Source organism: Pogoniulus pusillus, chromosome 6, assembly GCF_015220805.1.
Source record: "Pogoniulus pusillus isolate bPogPus1 chromosome 6, bPogPus1.pri, whole genome shotgun sequence".
Taxonomy (NCBI): Eukaryota; Metazoa; Chordata; class Aves; order Piciformes; family Lybiidae; genus Pogoniulus; species Pogoniulus pusillus.
The window spans coordinates 36507039-36525638 of record NC_087269.1 but is presented as its reverse complement, the minus strand read 5'-3'; the positions used below and the strand labels follow the sequence as shown (position 1 = coordinate 36525638).

General features: G+C 39.0%; 1 protein-coding gene across 10 annotated transcripts in view; it reads left to right on the top strand.

The window, feature by feature from the left end:
* The window catches only part of CTNNA3 (catenin alpha 3), a 452565-nt gene that overhangs the window by 89623 nt on the left and 344342 nt on the right, over positions 1 to 18600 (top strand). For all 10 annotated transcript variants that reach the window (XR_010302601.1, XM_064145224.1, XM_064145225.1 and 7 more), the window contains 2 exons: positions 785 to 1048; positions 6324 to 6527. Coding sequence is in view for 9 of the 10 variants with exons in the window: in XM_064145224.1 (XP_064001294.1) it covers positions 785 to 1048; positions 6324 to 6527 (468 nt within the window). In the remaining variant the exon portion in view is untranslated. The remainder of the gene's footprint in view (positions 1 to 784; positions 1049 to 6323; positions 6528 to 18600) is intronic.

The following is an 18600-nucleotide window of genomic DNA, read 5'->3' as shown; positions in this document are numbered from 1 at the left end:
GCAAATTCAGGATGCAAAATGAGGTGACAGCAGCCCCTGTGCTACCTGCTTATCCTTTTTATCAGTATCTGGCCCGAGACTAGTAGGGCATTGGACGTGAGTTAGCCAATCAGAATGGCACTTTGCAAGAGTCACCATATTAGAGAAGCATGGTTGTCTCCCCTAGCATGGAAGTAGGGGGAGCAGGGGAACATGTCTGGGTAAGCCAGGGCATGGATAATCCCATGTTTGCCCTATCAGGCCTACCACCACAAGCACCTTTTTCACTTCCACACTCTCCATTCTTCCCATTTCCCATGAGTACAGGATTTTCATGCCTGTCCTATACTGTTTCTTTCTGCAGTGTGGTCTGGACATAGGCTGGTGGGGCAGAGAGGCAAACATGGTTAATTTGTTCAGTTGCAACAGTCACAGAATTTCTTGCTTAATCCTGCCTGCACCTCTGTTCCTTATGACAAAAGACATATTTAGGAGGAAAGACAGGTAATATCCTGGCTAATTTTCTCATGGGAAAACTGTGCTTAAAAACAAGCAAAAATGTGGACAGTTCAGGGGGCTGGTTATGACAATAAAAGTTGGGATTGTTTTGCACAGACTGTACATTTTGCAACAGATAAAGATGATTCAATTGTAAGTACTGCTGTAGCCCATTTTCACAATCTCTGATGAATTTAGCTCAATGTTTCCTTAAACAGGGTAGATACAGGGAAAAAAGAGTGTTTATACATTACTTGTCAGTTTCAAAGTGCTTTTTGAACTAAACAGCATGTTCTTTTGCTGACAGGATTTGAAATCTAGCAATCAGCGAGATGAAATTGCTGCAGCACGTGCATCCCTGAAGGAAAATTCATCTCTTCTACGTTCAATATGTTCAGCTTGTTTGGAACATTCAGATGTTGCATCCCTTACAGCCAGCAAGGATTCAATTTGCAATGAAATACAGAGTGCTCTCAATGTAATTTCTAATGCTTCCCAAGGAGTTGCGAATAAAATGGAGCAACCTACATCTCACACAGCTACTCTTGGAAGTGCACTTGATGAGCTTGAGGTATGTAAAGCTGTGATGCTGCAACATTTTGGGAAAAATGGTTCGTTCTGTTATTTTATTGTAAAATCAAGTATTGGTATCATAGATGAAGTACATAAAGACATTAAAATTACTTAGTTCTAGTCTGAACAGTATTAGTCTAGATTATTTCATTGAAAGGGATCACTTCCTTTACATATTTTGAAGTTAGGCCTTCATATTTGTCCAACATCTGGCTTCCTTTGAACAGCAGAGAAGGAGGAATTCCAAGCATGCCAGTAATGATAGGGACAGACATATCCTTGAGTACATGGGCAGAACTCATGAGTTTAATTAACAAATAACAGTGATTGCAGTATGGTGGTGATCTCTGCTACCTTCACTGCATTGGAACTCAGTCCTTTATTCCAACACTTGTCATTGGAACCATGATGTATTTGATAGAATTGAAGGATTTAGAAAACCAGTTATGTTTTCTGCTTATCACGAAATAACATAACCAGTATGGTTTCACAAATTGTGCATTTCCTGCTATCATTATTCAAGCAAATGCTTGGAGAAAGGTCATTCCTTACTCCTTACCTGATCCTAAACTCTTGTATGGAGCTTTTCCTCTTTCTTATGGCTGCTTTCCTCATATCAATTCTAATCTCCATTGTCCTGCCAAAAAGGGTAATTTATGCAGGCCCAGATCAACAAAAGGACTGAAAGTTTCTAATGACATTTGCAAAAATGAGGTTTTGTGGTTGGAAATGTTCAGGCTAGCATATCTGAGCCTCAGAACTCCAATATTGTTGATGCATTTTTAGAAGAATGGGTATTATGACTGATAGTAATAGATCTTCTCTAAAATTTTCAATGAAAGGTTATAGAAAGACATTGAACTATGACATAGATCTTGTAGTGACAGTTTATTGATCCAATCAGACCTCTTGGTCGTGCTCAAAGTTGAGTCTGACAAGTTGCCCCCTGGTGACAGAACAGGCTACACTTGTATATTTCTAGTCATTCTTCTTTGCTCCTTACTCTGAGCTTTAGAATTATAGTTTCTAATCTGTTCTTCTTAATAAATGGAAGAAAAAAGAAACACTTTGGAGTAAGGCTTGATTTGTTAGAGTGAAACTCTGAATGCCGATTGATACACTTTAAATTAGATCTGTTGTTTACTTGTGTGGCTTACACATTTTTAAAACAATTTGATCAAAGAATTGAATCTTCTGACCACAGATTAATCTTAGTTGTAGGCAAACAGTTAAATTTGGATGATTTTATTATTGCTTTAAGATGTAAGATCTGTGATAATCACAAAATGTAGAAAATTGTTGGGGTTGGATTTGTTTTTACTTGGAAACATATGAACATAAAAATCTGACTGTTGTAAAAAGCTATTTGTTTATGGAGTTCTAAATATATTTTTGCCTAGGTAAGACATGGGAATTGAAACTATGTGGGTTAGATAAAGCAAAATTTATGGAGCATTTCACTTAAAATGATTACATGAGTTAGATGGTTGCACTTTTCTTTCCTTACAGTAAAGTTCTGTTGGCTAAGAACCTGAAATAACCTTTGCTCTATCTTCTTCTTGTAAATACAGTGCCATGAAATAGATCGATGTAGTAAATAGTCTGTTGGGAACAAATCTCATTAGATGTTTATAGTGTGGAAATGTATCACAGAGCTTACCCACCAGTGTAGTATCTAGATGTTTTGCAATGTCATTTGTCCTCTGCCAGTGCTGGCAGTGTGAAAGTTATTACAGATTTATAGATGAGGAAACCACCAGTAAAATTAGAGCAGCTAGCTCTTCAATCAGTAGACTCTCCAGAATCCCTCGTAAAGGCTCCATATATCTGCTATGCCATTCATAAATAAGAAAATTCCCATGTTACAAATTTAACTGCATGATAAGATATGAGTTAAAAGGGTGGATAGGTGTGTATCTAATGCCTTTCACTTGTCTTGCACCTTCTGAATGTGAAGAGATTTCTCACAAAATAATGCATGTCTCGCATGTCTGTCAGATGTTGATTTGATATGTGGTCCTTTAATGACCATGGCTATCTAGCAGAGCAGCTATGTAGGAGGAATCAGCCTGAAATGTCAGAAAATATAACCAGGTTTCTGGACACACATGATCCTTTGTTTTCATGGATCAGAAAACTGATGAGAAAGACAGTTTTGCCAGCTTAATGGCTAATTGACTGATTAAATTGTTGTTCCATCTCAATTTGGCTGTGGTTCCAAATTTGCATGTGAGACTAATGATCAACACGGATTTGACTTCTTTCAATTAGGAATTATGAGATACCAATAAGATTAATATGTTGCTTTTATAGGTGTACAAATAGCTGTGTTTTTCATTTTTGAAAGATTTATGTTCTTTCCCTACTGCTTGCACATAAATTCAGTTTCAGTGTATTATCTCTGTCTGGATAAGTGAATGTTGGCTTGAGAAAGTCTGGGAGATTTCAAATATATGGTTAATGTTTTAACTTAATCTATGGTTGCATTTGCTGAATGCATATAAACACCTGACATAGACCCCTACACCATTTTAATGGTCTGTCATTTGCTGAGACAAGCCCAGAAAGTTCTTTTTAATCTCTCTCAGGATATATATAACACATAGTGCTACCAGTAGCACAGGACTGATTTTTTATGATACTCTGCGCTAGTAGGAAAATCCCAAAACTGATCACAGAAAATGTGGAGACAGACAGAAATTCACCATTCCTTTCTAGTCATCATCTGTAGAAATCTGGGGACTGGGGTTCATGTCATCCCCGTTTTGGTTACAGAGCATTACATAATCTTAGATCTTTAGGCTCCAGAAGTTCTTGCAGAGGATGTTTGAGAAGGTTCATTGTCCATTGTTTATGTTATTAGGTACAAAGTAGTGACTTCTTAAATAACTAGAATGCTTTTAAATGTGATGGGGGACTTCAGAACAATGGAACAGCAATGGAAGTGGAATGCTGAGAAACTTGCTTTGATCCTGCAAGTTAGGAAGGTTAAGTTTCCATTTGAACGACGCAGTAACGCAAGAAGGACCTGCACCAGTTTCCTGTAGAAACTCATTTTTCTAGAGAACATAAAATCATAGAATCAACCAGGTTGGAAGAGACCTCCAAGATCATCCAGTCCAACCTAGCACCCAGCCCTATCCAGTCAACTAGACCATGGCACTAAGTGCCTCATCCAGGCTTTTCTTGAACACCTCCAGGGATGGTACCTCCACCACCTCCCTGGGCAGCCCATTCCAGTGGGAAATCACTCTCTGTGTGAAGAACTTCCTCCTAACATCCAGCCTATACCTACCCTGGCACAACTTGAGACTGTGTCCCCTTGTTCTATTGCTGGTAAACAATTCTTGTATATTTGAAGGAAGATGGGAGGATTGAACACATAACAAAGTCTTCCTTTCCCTGAATTGTACCTAATGTTTAAGGGATTGTTAACCAAGAAGGAAATTTCAAGGTGACTGAAATCTCCTTTTTCTAGACATTTAAGCTTTTATCTTTGATGTTCTAATAGAACACTTGCTCTTAGAATTGCCTAAGCTAGACAGTACCACCTGAAACTGCAATATTAAATCTAAATTGAAAAAAACCTCTAAAATTCTTATCATAAAAATAGCCCAGCATATACCAGATAAGCACAGAGAAGTTCTGATTTACCTGTTCTAAATTCTACATGAGGTTGTATGGCGTATAAGTATGTATAAGTATTTCTCCTGATAGCTTGGAGGCACATATGGATGGAACAGGAGAATAGATTTATGTGAAGCATAGACTTGGTGACCTACACCATAAGGACACTATTTCAGCTGTTCAGTTAGACTAAAAATTGCTAGTTTGAATGTCTTTAAATGCTGAAGCTCGAGTGTACTTACTTTTACATTTCATGAAAATCTCCTTTTCTTTAGAATATTTGCTTGACTCACAGATGTAATTATTTTTTCCCATGCCAAAACTGTTGTCTGCTTGTGTTTACCCTAGGTAAAGCAAAAAGACATGTAAATCTATATGTCCTTTAAAAAAATAATTAACAAATGCCACAATTTTGGCCTTTGCCTGTATCTAGCCTTTAAAGGTCACAGTAGTGACTTTGTGCCACAGTGTGGGATTGTTTTAGACTAAAAACCAGCAGAACTGGACTGCTTATGTGATCTGCTTTAACACTCTCATCTGCGAGCTAGCACTGCTGCTTTTGTGTTAAATCCAGAGGTTCTCTGGAGAGATGTTGTAGATTTTGAACCCCTCTTTCAAACAACACTGAAATGCTGGTCCAAAATACTTAGATAAAGCATAGAATATTGCCGAGTAGTAAACTCATACACAGTATCATAATCCTGCATAAACACTACAAGCTTAGTATAAGATGGATACATTCTTTTAAAGAATTTACAAGGTAGATATACAAGATAGGTGCCCTGTATAGGAGGATAAGGAGGACAGATGACTCTCAAGGAGTGTAGACAGAGGGGAGATCGTGAAAGAAGAAATAATTTAATTTTTTACAACCACAGTGAAAAAACTTGAAGAAGAAAATCAGTGCTGGCTGAGAACTTGGGAAGATGGCACATAGTTGCCTGTTTTAAGGTGTGCCTCCTCTATGGGCATGAACCAGACTGTGAAATTGGAAGCTTTTGGTTGAAGACTAGGCTGTTGCAAAGATGGGTAGACTAAATACATAGAGCAGTGATAAGAATGCCTGCATACTTTTAAAGGTAGACAAAGAACATGTCTGCTTCCTGGAAAAGTGAAGTGCCCTGAAGAAGGAGAAATGCCAAATGCAGATGAAGGGGAGACTGAAGCCAGGAGTGAAAAAAAATGAATCTAATGTAGTAGGAGCAGGGAAAAAAGGAAGGACTCAGAGACAAGCCATTTGTCATAAAACGTCACCATGGCCTGCAAGTCCATGTGATCTTGTTCTGCTGGTTCTCTGAGCTGCTTAGGTATGAACCAGCTCTGGCTGGCAAGCTCTGTTGCCACCTTAGTGTTGGGTCCCGTCCAGTAATATTTTATAACAGGTCTGTTGTCTTAGAAATAGTGAGATCTAAATGGCAGGGAGAACTTTGACTGCAAAAGACCCCTAGGCATAGACCCATTAGGGAAAGGGGAAACTGTCATAGTCAGAGGTATATTGGATCCTTCAAGGGGAAAGAGCTTGCTGCACATGTGGGAAGCATTGCTGCACATGTAGAAGCATTGTGTCACTGTGGTTCAGGCAAGTAAAAATGGAGCAGTTTCTAATTGGGCTGACTTTTCTTACCTGTATTCCTGATGTTTTCCAGAATTTAATTATCCTGGATCCTCTTGTAGTGAATGAAGACAAAATAAGGCCCTCACTAGAGAAGCGTCTGGAAGCTATTATCAGTGGAGCAGCTTTGCTAGCTGATTCGTCCTGCACCCGGGATTTCCATCGTGAACGCATCATTGCTGAGTGCAATGCTATCCGCCAAGCTCTCCAGGACCTGCTTTCCGAGTACATAAACAATGTAGGTACCAGATTTTTGCCTTTTTTGGGTGTCTTACAGCCTGTTTTAGTGTTTTTTTAGTTTAATCTGTCCTTAGTATGAAGCAGAGTTTAACCTATGTTTCTCAACACACTCTTTATAAGATTGAACGGAACGTTTTTTAACGTATATCTAAGCAAATGCTAAACACGGATGCCCAGACTGAGTAGAAATTGGTTTGTATCATACCACATGTGGAAAATGCTGCATTACAAGTACAGTGTACATGTTTAGGCTGTTTTACACTTCCTGGAAACTGCCACTAGCACAGAACAGACACAGTGTTTCAGATGCTAGCAACAAATGTTTCTTTGTCACTTCCTAGACCAAAGTTTTAAAACATATCTCTGCTCCTGTAAAATGTGACAGTTTAGCTAATAATGTTTTTAAATGTAAGAAACATATTAATATGATTTTAAGAGTGTTCACACCACTGCATTTGATCTCTGTAAGAGCAGCAAGTTCCAAGCATGAAACCTACTTTATTGCTAAGGTAATCATTGGGTAAATCCAGAAATCAGGTTGTCTGGCTATCGAGGCTTATAGGCCAATTAATCTGTGAACTTTTGAAAAGGAATTTACTTTGTGTTTTTAAAATAACTATTAGATTTAAAGTGTGAGCTTTATAGACTTTGTACCTCTGGCAGTTAAGTGGCAGAAGAGCAGAGGTTTGGATGTGCTGTGCTTTTCCTCTGGAGACATTTTTTGTATACATACTGTTTTTATCTAAAGATGCCTTGGGATGATTCATCAAGAAGATAATTCTATGATAGAGCTGTATGTTTCTTTTTTGAGGAAGCTGCAATTCCTTTCTGATCTCTAAGTCACACAAATTTACTCAGTTCAAAGCAGTTCTAATGAGAAACTGTGTTCTTTGTCTTCTCCTATGATTGTTAGAATAATGCAGTGTATAGACTAAGATAATCTATTCATATCAGACGTCTCTTCATTTCACAGATATTGTACTTTTTGATATTGGCGGAATTTACGTCTGATTTATTTCATTTTTTTGTGAATTGAAGTTGCTCTTTCACTCCCTATACCAGATAAAGATGCTTTCATATTTTTACTCAAAATCTAGCTGGAGATTCTGTTGAATGCAGCATCATTCTTGAATCTCTCTGGTGGTTCTTTACACGTGGATTAGTTCTGTGAGCTTTTTCTCTGGTTAACTTGGAATGTTAGTCTTTGATACCTTTTTGTAGGAGATGCTTCTTGCCATATCTCTTGGGGTGGATAGGTTGTGCTGTTAAATGCCAGGAAGTTTAATGGTTGGGTGATTGATCTCTCTTAATGGTCTTTTCCAACCTAAATGATTCTGTTATTCTAACTTGTAGTAGCCAGAGCGTGGGAGGATGCAAATGTGGTGTATAGCAATCTGCATTAGTCCAAAAGCTTGCCGTGGGTCTGCTACAAGAACACTTCCTCAGGACTTTCACTTTTTTCAGGAGTGAAACTACATGATTGTAAGTCAAACAGGCTTAAATTCTTGGACCCTTGAAACAAAACTGTGATTATCCTTTCTATTTCAGACGCAATTTTGATTTTTGGGTTACTTAATGTAGACTAATGGGGAAAAATACATAACTCATTTCACTAACATGAGAAAGTGAGGAAACAGCTACTTACATGGGGGGAAAAAAAGGCAAGTGTCATAAAATTTGCAGAACAATGTCTGCACAAGTAGCAAAGATAAGGAAGGAAGCAGAAATGAAGAAATACAAACCATGTAAAGGTATGAGGTGTTATACGAGGGTTAAAGGAATTTGAAATTGTTAGTTTTCTTTTAGTGCTCTTGGCCTGCTTATACAATTAATATTGATCTCGGTGGAAAAACTCTCACCAAGGATACTTTATGGCTATTACTGACACTGGATTCAATAAGTTTTTTCCACAAGAAGATTATCAGGTATCATTACTTTATTTCACAGCTGTAACTCACTGAAGAATAGGTGATATAGATCACAGTAAGGAGATGCAATGGAAAGTAACCAAAATGTTCTCCACACTAACAAAGACTCACTCTATCTCCCAGAAGCTATAAGTTTTTCTGCTCATGAAGCAACTCAGACATGTAATAAATTGCACATACGTTTATAGTTCTTCTGAAAGGCAGTGATATTTCTTCTGGTCCTTTGGAATTATTGCGTACTATTGTTTTCCACTCTGATTTTGCTCACATGCTGTTATGGGATGTTTTTGCATTTCAGGACATCAAAATCCAGGAATTACTGCTGTGAATTTGGTAGCTTATCAGTGCAAAAGCATACCATAATGTGCGGATAATAATGTATCTGTGGGAGCAATCCTTATGTTCTAGTAAAATAAGCTCTTGTATTTTACTAATGACAAACCCTTGTCTCTGATCAACCCTTACCATGACAAGTTATTGAATATATTGCAGTGGAATAATACTAACTCCATGTTCTCTGTCTGCTTTTGCTCCCATTCACAATAGGGATATGCACTTGTGTGGGTGAACGTAAGAGATGATAGTCATGATTGAGTGTGAGTTAAAGTGGTTGTTGTGAGCAGCAGTTAGGGTGATTGCAGGCACTGCTTTCTCTGCCATCATAAAATTGAGAGGGTATGTCTGAAATTGGGAGTGTATGTCATATCTGTGGGTTTGAATTTAGGTCACTTCAGAATGGCTGAAGACTTCTTGGAAGTGTCCTGATGGTATGTTTGGTATGATAGCTGCTCCCTTGAGTTAAAGTTTCCTTACCTTTGAAACGTTTCATGCAGTTTGAACTTAGTTTCTCAGCTTATTCTGGATATTGGTTGGATATGTGTATATATACACTTATCACAACAGTGGTGTTTCAGATGCTTAATGAGATACTGAAGAAAATGGGAGGAACTGAATGATGGATTTTATACTTCACCACTCCAGGAATAGTGCTACAAGGATAATAGAACAGTTGGTGGCAGATAGTGAGCATTATCTTGAATTCCCTAGAGCTTCTCGGAAGTCTGCTGCTTCACCATAGGTTTATGTCCAGAGCTTTTAGATGTGAAATGTGTTTGGATTTGAGGTATGCTTCGATCTGATCACATGGATGGGAATGTTGTGGTGTAGAGACTAGGAGCTAGGATCCATGAAAGCAGGGGGAACACCTGAGACAAGGAGTGAGTTGGACTGTGTTGATGCCCTGAAGATATGCAGTACAGAGCCTTCTGCAGCCATGGGGAAGGTCCAGCTGTGGGAAAAATGATACATTGGCTAAGTGAGAGTTGTGCAGTTGTGTCTGTCTAAATTCAAATTGTTATTGTTCACTTACTGGAACTTGAACAATGGAAATCCAAAACCAGAACATGGATGGGAAAACGGGAGTCATTATTTATTGATGGCATTGTTCTGTGTCTCACCTTTTGTCTCAGCTCCTAAAGTGAAATGCTAATGTCTTGCTTTATTCCTGTTAAGTGGTCTTCAACAACAGCTTGAGGTCTGACCCACTGTCTCTACATAGAGAGTGCCTGTGATTGAGAATGTTTTGGATATTATTGCTACTATTTTTTTGGAGTGGAAGGACATACAGATATCTCAAACTTCATGATCTTGTACTTTATAGTTTCCTAATGAAGACTTGTAATGCTTGACTGGATGGAGGCAAGACTTTGGGTTATTGTTACAGTGGTGTGGTGTATCTTGCATTTAAGCTATTCAGTCTTGCTCTGAGTAGTGGATTTTTCATTTCAGTGCTCAGGGGGAACATTTTTGATAGTTCTGGGAATTGCAAGAATTTCTTCAAAGGAGTTATTTCAGATTGACAAAAACATTTTGTTCAGCCTATTAAGGGTATGTTCCATATTTTTAATTTAAAGAATTATCTGGTCATCTTTTTGAGATATTTCTTTCTTTGGGGGCTATCTTCCCTTAATTATCCATGTGCCATAGCTGCAGAATAGTGGATTGCTGATGGTTTATAATATAAAAAGACCATAGTTAGTCCATAAAAATGAAAGCTCATGTTCTCCATTCACGTGAGGGTTCACCTAACCTGTCCTGTCAGAGGGGCTTCAGAGAACACAAGAAATTTCAGAAAACACAATGTTTGCTGCTTGCAGTTTCATTAATTTGAGGCTAATTTGCCTTTGTGCTTTGGAGCAGGAGTGTGTAATCTCCTTCATGAATACATTTTTTCATGGCTTAAAATCTGTAACATCATCTCAGTACCTGTTAGTAAGTCAGATAGCTATAGAATGCAATAAGATCTCCTTTTAGCCTTATCTTCTCCAGGTTAAACCGCAGCTCCTTGCACGATACCCTGGTCAAGCAGGACCTGCCTTTCATGAACCCGTGCAGGCTGGGCCTGATCCCACTGTAATCCCATACTTGCTGTGTAAATGCACCCAGGATGAACCACTGCATAATCTTCCCTGGTACCAAGGCCAGGCTGACAGGCCTGGAGTTCCCTGGATAGTTTAAATTATCCTTCTTGGTTATTCCACTTTCTTTTACTAATGTGTACCGTGGAAAGTTCTGTGTAATTGCTCTGGGGCTGAACAACTGAGCCCAAACTCAGGAGACTGGATTAACAAAGCAGTTAAAAGAGACTTCTTGTTAAAGTCTTCAAGAACAAAATAGCTCTTGGTTTTTCATATGAGTGTCAGCAGGAGCAGGGAGGTCATTCTGCCCCTGTACTCTGCACTGGTTAGACCACACTTTGAGTACTGTGTTCAGTTCTGGGCCCCCCAGTTTAGGAGGGACACTGACATGCTTGAGCGTGTCCAGAGAAGGGCGACGAGGCTGGTGAGAGGCCTCGAGCACAGCCCTACGAGGAGAGGCTGAGGGAGCTGGGGTTGTTTAGCCTGGAGAAGAGGAGGCTCAGGGGTGACCTTATTGCTGTCTACAACTACCTGAAGGGTGGTTGTGGCCAGGGGGAGGTTGCTCTCTCAGGTGGCCAGCACCAGAACAAGAGGACACAGCCTCAGGCTGCGCCAGGGGAGATTTAGGCTGGAGGTGAGGAGAAAGTTCTTCACTGAGAGAGTCATTGGACACTGGAATGGGCTGCCCGGGGAGGTGGTGGAGTCGCTGTCCCTGGGGCAGTTCAAGGCAAGGTTGGACGTGGCACTTGGTGCCATGGTCTAGCCTTGAGCTCTGTGGTAAAGGGTTGGACTTGATGATCTGTGAGGTCTCTTCCAACCTTGGTGATACTGTGATACTGTGGAACAGTGTTCCTGAAATCTTTTTTTCCTGCATTTCTATATAGGAGCAGAAACAAAGAGAGCTGATATTTATATCTTTGCAAAGAAGGATTCAAACACTCTTACTTCACTGTCCTATTTGTATTCAAACATTTTGAAAAACTGCTGTTCCAGACAAATAAAAAGTGAGGTGTAGCAAAATTTAAATGATTAAAATTTCAGTGTGTGATGTGTAGGTGGAAAGTGTCACTCAAATTTTTTTATCAAAGTTTTTTTTTAAGTGACTTTATCAAGTATTATAAGAAAAGAAAAGAGAAGAAAAAGATTTCTTCCAGTAAAATTCTTGTGCCCATATGGCATATTGTGCTGGAGTTTTCATAAGTCTCCTGTTGACATTGCCTGAGTACTTTGTTCAGTTGACTTTGAACACTCCTACAGTGGATTTTCTTGCATTTTATATACAGTATGTGCAAATTATTTTTCTCTATATTAACTTTTGTCAAACATTTAGTTTTATAGAGAAATTAGATTATGTACTGTTCAGGAAGGAGATTTTTAAGTGTATCAAAAATGTAGTCTGGTGAATTCCCCAAACAGATTTAGAGTTGACAAATAAGCCAAAGCTAAATGTACCAGATTATGGATGGTCTTACAGAATTTGCCATAGATCGGAATCCATGCACGTGAGCTAGAGAAAAATAATGAGAGATTTTCTATTCTTAAGCCCTGTTTTTCATTTAATGGCTCTGAGCTAAGCTATTTCAGGATTAATCGGATCTTGAGGCTTGTATTGAAGTAACATGGCGTGATGAGTGACTCGTAGCTCTTCAGAGGATGGTTTAGTACAAGAGTCAATAATACCTGACAGCACCAGAAATAGATTGGGTTGCTGAAGACTTTTTTTTTTCAGGGAACCTTCAATAAAGTAACATTTTCTCTCTGCAGGATGAAAGAAAAATCTTGATTACTGTAATAAACAACCATTACAATTCACTACTACAGTATTTATTAACTCAATATCTACCTAGCTGATTAATGCATAAGACTTCTTTTAGAGCTTATGGAAAATGACTGTTGTTATATAAAGGTTTTTTTTTTACCAGTTCCCTATTCTCTGGAGGATGTTAAAAACTGGTTACTTGTCTAAATGTTAGTATGCCATTTCTAGCAACACTGCTGAAATCTGCTGTTTCAGAATGCAGTTGTTTTAGGTTTTGTCCTCTATAAGTTAAAACTCATTTTTGTGGACCAAATGCATTTCTAAATGCAGTCTACAACTACCTGAAGGGACATTGTAGCCAGGTGGGGGTTGGCCTCTTCTCCCAGGCAACCAGCAATAGAACAAGGGGACACAGTCTCAAGTTGTGCCGGGGAAAGTATAGGCTGGATGTTAGGAGGAAGTTCTTCACAGAGAGAGTGATTTCCCATTGGAATGGGCTGCCCAGGGAGGTGGTGAAGTCACTGTCCCTGGAGGTGTTCAAGAAAAGCCTGGATGAGGCACTTAGTGCCATGGTCTATTTGACTGGATAGGGCTGGGTGCTAGGTTGGACTGGATGATATTGGAGGTCTCTTCCAACCTGGTTGATTCTATGATTCTATGATTCTAAATTGTATTCTTTTTCAGACTGAAAATATTTAACTTGTTTATGTAACAATTCTTATTAAAAAGATAAGTCATTGATAGTTTAGGGAACTCTTAATAGAATATTGATATTGGAGAAAAATGGCCAAATCAAAAATACCAAATGCAACTATTCAACTAAAGTAGCATTTTTCTAAATAAATCTGAAATGTCTGAAATTGTTCTCTTAAAAAAAACTAAACTGCCCAGTATGTAACCTACACTACTCCAAATATCTTAGCAGTCTTTAAACACATCCTCAGTGTGGTAACATGCTGAGTACTCTTTACAACTTGGCTTTAGTCAGACTTCTGACACTGCCTCCCATAAAACAAACTGAGTAAGTGTAGACTAGATAGGTTTGTCATGAGGTGGGCTGAAAACTGGCTGAAGGGCAGTGTGCAGTGTTGCAATCAGCAGCCCAGAGACCAGCTGAAGGCCCATATCTGGTGGTATACCCCTGGGGTCAGTACTTGGTCTGTACTGTTTAACTGATTAATGCCCTGAATGATGGGAAATTGGAGCATCCGCAAGCTTAGAAGAGAATACAGAACTGGGAGGAGTGTCTGGTGCATGAGCTTTTTAGAGGGGCCTCAACAGGCAGGAGAAAAGGGCTGTCAAGGAACTTCAGCAAAGGCAGGGGTCAGGCCCTACACCAAGTTGGCCATGAGCCAGCAATGTGCTCTTGCAGTGAAGGCCAGTAGCCTCCTCGGCTCCAGTAGGAAGAAAATAGCCAGCAGGTCAAGGGAGTGATGCTTTGCCTTTACTGGAGCTCTGGTGAGACACATCTGTAGTGCTGTGACAGTTCTGTGCTCTCCAGCATGAAGACATGGCTATGCAGGATAGAGTCCAATGGAGAGCTGTGAAAAATGGGAGTGCTGACCATTCAAGAAGAGGCTGAGAGAACTGGGATTGTTCAGCTTGGAGAAGAGAAGACTCTGGGGGATCTTATCAGTAGGTAGAAGTATTTAATGGGAAGAGAATAAGGAAAAGCAAAATAGACATCTGAGTGGTTCCTGGTGACAGAATAAGAGGCAGTGAGCACAAACTGAAATACAGAAAATGCATTTAAACAAGGAGAAACCTCTTTTCTATGGGGGTGATTCATCACTAGAAAAGGTTTCCTAGAGAAGTTGTGGAGTTCCCACCCAAACCCCAAGTGATTATGTGTATAGTTGAGTGTGCTTTGAGCAGTAAGTTGGACTGGATAATCTCCAAATGATCCTGCTGATTCAGTATGTGGAGTCCATAACTCTAAACATTTGAATAAATTCCAAAGTCTGTGCAACTTCCTGGCTGTCCCTGCCAGTTTCTTGCAGCATAAAATGAATCTTCTGGTTTACTAATGGAAGATGAAAGATACTCTGGTAATGAGGGTAGGACAAGAAATTACATAAAATAATAAAAAGAAAGTGTCTTTAATTTGGATAGTTTCTGCCAGTCTGGAGGTGGTGAAAGGGAATGTAATTACTAAGTTAAGTTCTGTGCTAGTTAATGCTCTATATAAAACTAGGATTAGAATGACATCTTCAAGTCCTTGTAGAAGTCATTTGGGAAATGCTTCATTAAGGGTTCATCCTATGAATTTATCAGCCAGAGTTGTGGGGTCTATTGTGTGACTCAAAACAAATGCTTTTTCTTGTGGTTAGTCAGATGTAAGGTATTTGTGTGCCAGCAACCTATTAAATGCTGCAGGTCTTCATAGAACAGAGGTGACTTCTCTCTGATAGAAGGGATAGCTGCACAGATCTCACCCAGCTTTTCAGCCTAATTTCTTGCTTAGCTGTTGTTGTGTTTTGGTGGTTTGTTTTTTTTTCTTATGAGGATTGAACAATGAAGGTTTCAGTGAAACATGTTGTGGTCACTTTAGATGGAATCAGTACAGTACAGTGCTTCTCTTTGGTTTCTTAGTTAGCTAAAAATAAAAAAGGAAGAATATTCCTTTGTATCATTGCATTTGTGACCTCTCATCAGAAGGCTTGAAAAGTAAGCAATCAATCCAACCTCCACAGTCATATTAATTAATTAAAAAAAAAAAAAAAAGGAAAAAAAAAGTCCTTTCAAGATCATCTTTGCTCAAGAATTGCTTCTTGTGGTTGTTTTTTAAGCCTGTGTTGCCAGCTGGCACACTTTGTTCAACTATGTGAAGAAAAGTCTCAAATCAGACAGCTGCAATGCTCAGTGGAATACATTAAATACATTATTTTAATTATTCTATTTACTAGAAAATCCTTGCTATCACAGGTTAGTCTGATTATTTTTAACCACTGTTTCTATCTCAATAGAAAAAAATGAAAGGAAATTTACACAAAGATGGAAAGAAGGGATAAGCCAGCTACTGAACTGCACTTGGGAATAATCTGGGATTATCTTTTCTGCCAACTAGCAATGTTTCTAATTTTTTCAAACCCTTAATATTGTATACGAGGAATTTTCAATCCATAAAAGAAGATAAATGATAAAGGAATCTTTCTTTCCATTCTCTTACTGAATATAGTTAGGTTTTGTGCAGGCGAAATGAAGAATAATAATCAATTTGAATTCCACATAAATAGCAGAAATCAAGCAATCTAATAATTACATACATCCTGGAAGCAGTCAATGGAAAACAAAACTGGAGGTCAGGGTAAATGTCTTCTGTAGAAACTTGATGAGCACTTATTTTTCCTAAGTACAACTGAAGTGCACAGTATTATTAAGATATATTTATTAGCTGTGCATATGCATGGTTGGACAGTGTGTATGTCAGAGAGCATATGCACAGAAGCAGGAACTGGTTTGGTTTGATGATCACAGAATCGCAGATTGTCAGGAGCTGGAAGTGACCTCAAAAGATCATCCACTCCAACCCCCCTGCAGGATCACCTATACCAGATCACACAGGAATGCATCCAGGTGGGTTTTGAATATTTCCAGAGAGGAAGACTCAAGTCTACTCTTTGTAATTATAAGAAAGAGAATAGATAAAAGCTTTGCAAAGTTTCAAAGTCTTTATTGAATGAGACTGAACTAGATAAAGGAATCATGAAATGCTGTATGACAGCTTGTAGCCATTTTTAAGGAGTCACATTCATAACAACATTTTTGATCTTCGCAATAATTGGGTAGGAGATGAAGGTTTGATTTCTTGGCTTTCAGGTTCTTGAAAAACTTTATGGTTCTGATTTGGATAAAAAAGGCCTAAAAACGTTCTGGATTCTGCCAGTCCTCCTCTGTTCAGCTGTGCGCACATTACAGCAAGTGAAATCTCAAATTGAAGTGTGTTGGGGTGTTTTAGTTGATGCTGACTGATACTGCCAAGGTTAGTATCAGTTTTCTACTTGTCCACTGCTGAACAGCTGTGGACCAACTGACCTGATTCTTGGGATGAAAGATAGAGGGAGAATACTGATTCTGGATCCCAGTGGGAAACCAGAATGCTGTTGTGTGTGAGTGAGCATGCAAAATCTGAATGAGCCTCAGGTAAGGCTGCCAGGTTCTTAGGCTGCTTGGCTCCTTAGTTATGATCCTCAGAACACTTGGCTGTCTGAGGTGTAAGAACAGATTCTTTGGACAGCAAGATTGCTTGGGGACTGGTACCTCCAGGTTTTTCCCAGAACAGACTGGGAGCAGTGGATCTGAAACATTCAGCAGTCAGTTCCAAGACCATCTTGCAGAATTTACAGGCATATACCTATCTTTCATCTGATCAGTTGTGCTTGTTTTATTTCTGTGGAGTACTGTACTTCTGCTAAACTGGCAAAATCCAATAGAGGAGAGTTCTGTGGAGAATACCCAGTTGGCTGTATTCCTGATTTCTGATGTTGTACTTTGATTCTCGCTGTGTTTGTTTTCCAGTTAGTCTGTAGCATTTTTGATGGCATTTAAAATGTTTGATAGAATTTTAAGCAAGTAGTGAGCCTTCTCACTACTTAATTTTATCTCTGTAGCTTTTCAGTACTAACTTAATCATTGAAACTATTAGTTAAAATGCAAGCAGAATATTTTAGGTTACTAGGGACATCTGACAGCTGGTGATACTTCTTGCTCAAAGAAGGGCCCACTACAAAGTTATGTTGTGTTGCTCAGGGCCATGTTCAGTCAGGTCAAACTTCTAAGGATGAAGACCCTGTGCTTGCCTATTCCAGTGTTTTATCATCCTTGTTTTGAAGCATTTTTTCCCCTCTCATCAGAATTTCCTGTTAAGGAAAAATACAGGCATTAAGAGAAAATACAGGTCACAGAAAAGTAATGTTCCTAGGGAATTGATATTTATACTATTACAGAACTGGCCTGGATCTATGCATGTGATGTGTTTTCGTTAATAACGTGGCTGTGGGAATGAAGAGTGGACTTAGTGAGTATTGAAATTATTCTACCTTGCTGAGAGTTCTACATATTTTATAGGACAGTGCAAGCATCTCCTCCTTTTTCACTCTCCCTGTTTTTTTTTTTCCTTTTTGTCTTTTTAACTTGGAGAAATGGTCTGAAAGCTGCAAGTTGAGATGACAAGTGCAAATGATTCCCTTTGGGAAGAAGTCAGCTGTATGAATAAAGATGCAGGGTTTCTGACTTAGTGGTGTACTGTTCATAAGGCATTGGGAAATGGAGTAAATTAGAGATGAAATGAACTGTCAGTTGAGCTCATCTCAGGATGGAGTTCTGGGCAGCGTGATCTGAGAAGAGGAACAAAATGAAGTAGAGATATTGGAACACATAAGATGCAGCAACTGATTTAACTGAGGTGGTGTTGCTTAGAAAGGAAAAGATGAAGATGATGACAATAATGTTTTCAAATGTAGAAGAGGTTTTCCTAAGGTGTGAATTGATAAGTTATTCTCCACATGTTACAAGAAAGACAAATCTAATTGGCAAAAGGCAAAATTTGTGCAGTGTGGGTTAAAACCAATGAGCCATGCAGATGCATAAACAATGCAACAGGTTACCTTGGGAGGCTGCAGAGCCTGGTTTGGGACACAGTTAGGGACTGGTTAGACAAACTTCTGTTCGCACAGATCTGGGAATATTTGTATTGTTTTAGAGTGGTCCAGATGGAAAAAGAGACCATGAGGTCCCTTCTAGTCCCAGTTATTACTGACTTACTTTTTTTTTAAAGGTAGTATTCCCAGTCTTTATTGTGCATTTTCTTAGTACAAATTGGGTTTTGCCCAAACTAGTGTAGAATTGTAGTAGTAAATGCTTTTCATTTGCAGTCAACAAGACTGGACTGGAATTTGGTGGGGCTTTTGGACTTCTGAGTTCTCTAGGACAATAACCTGTCCCTCTTGCAGTTTCACCTTCAGTGTC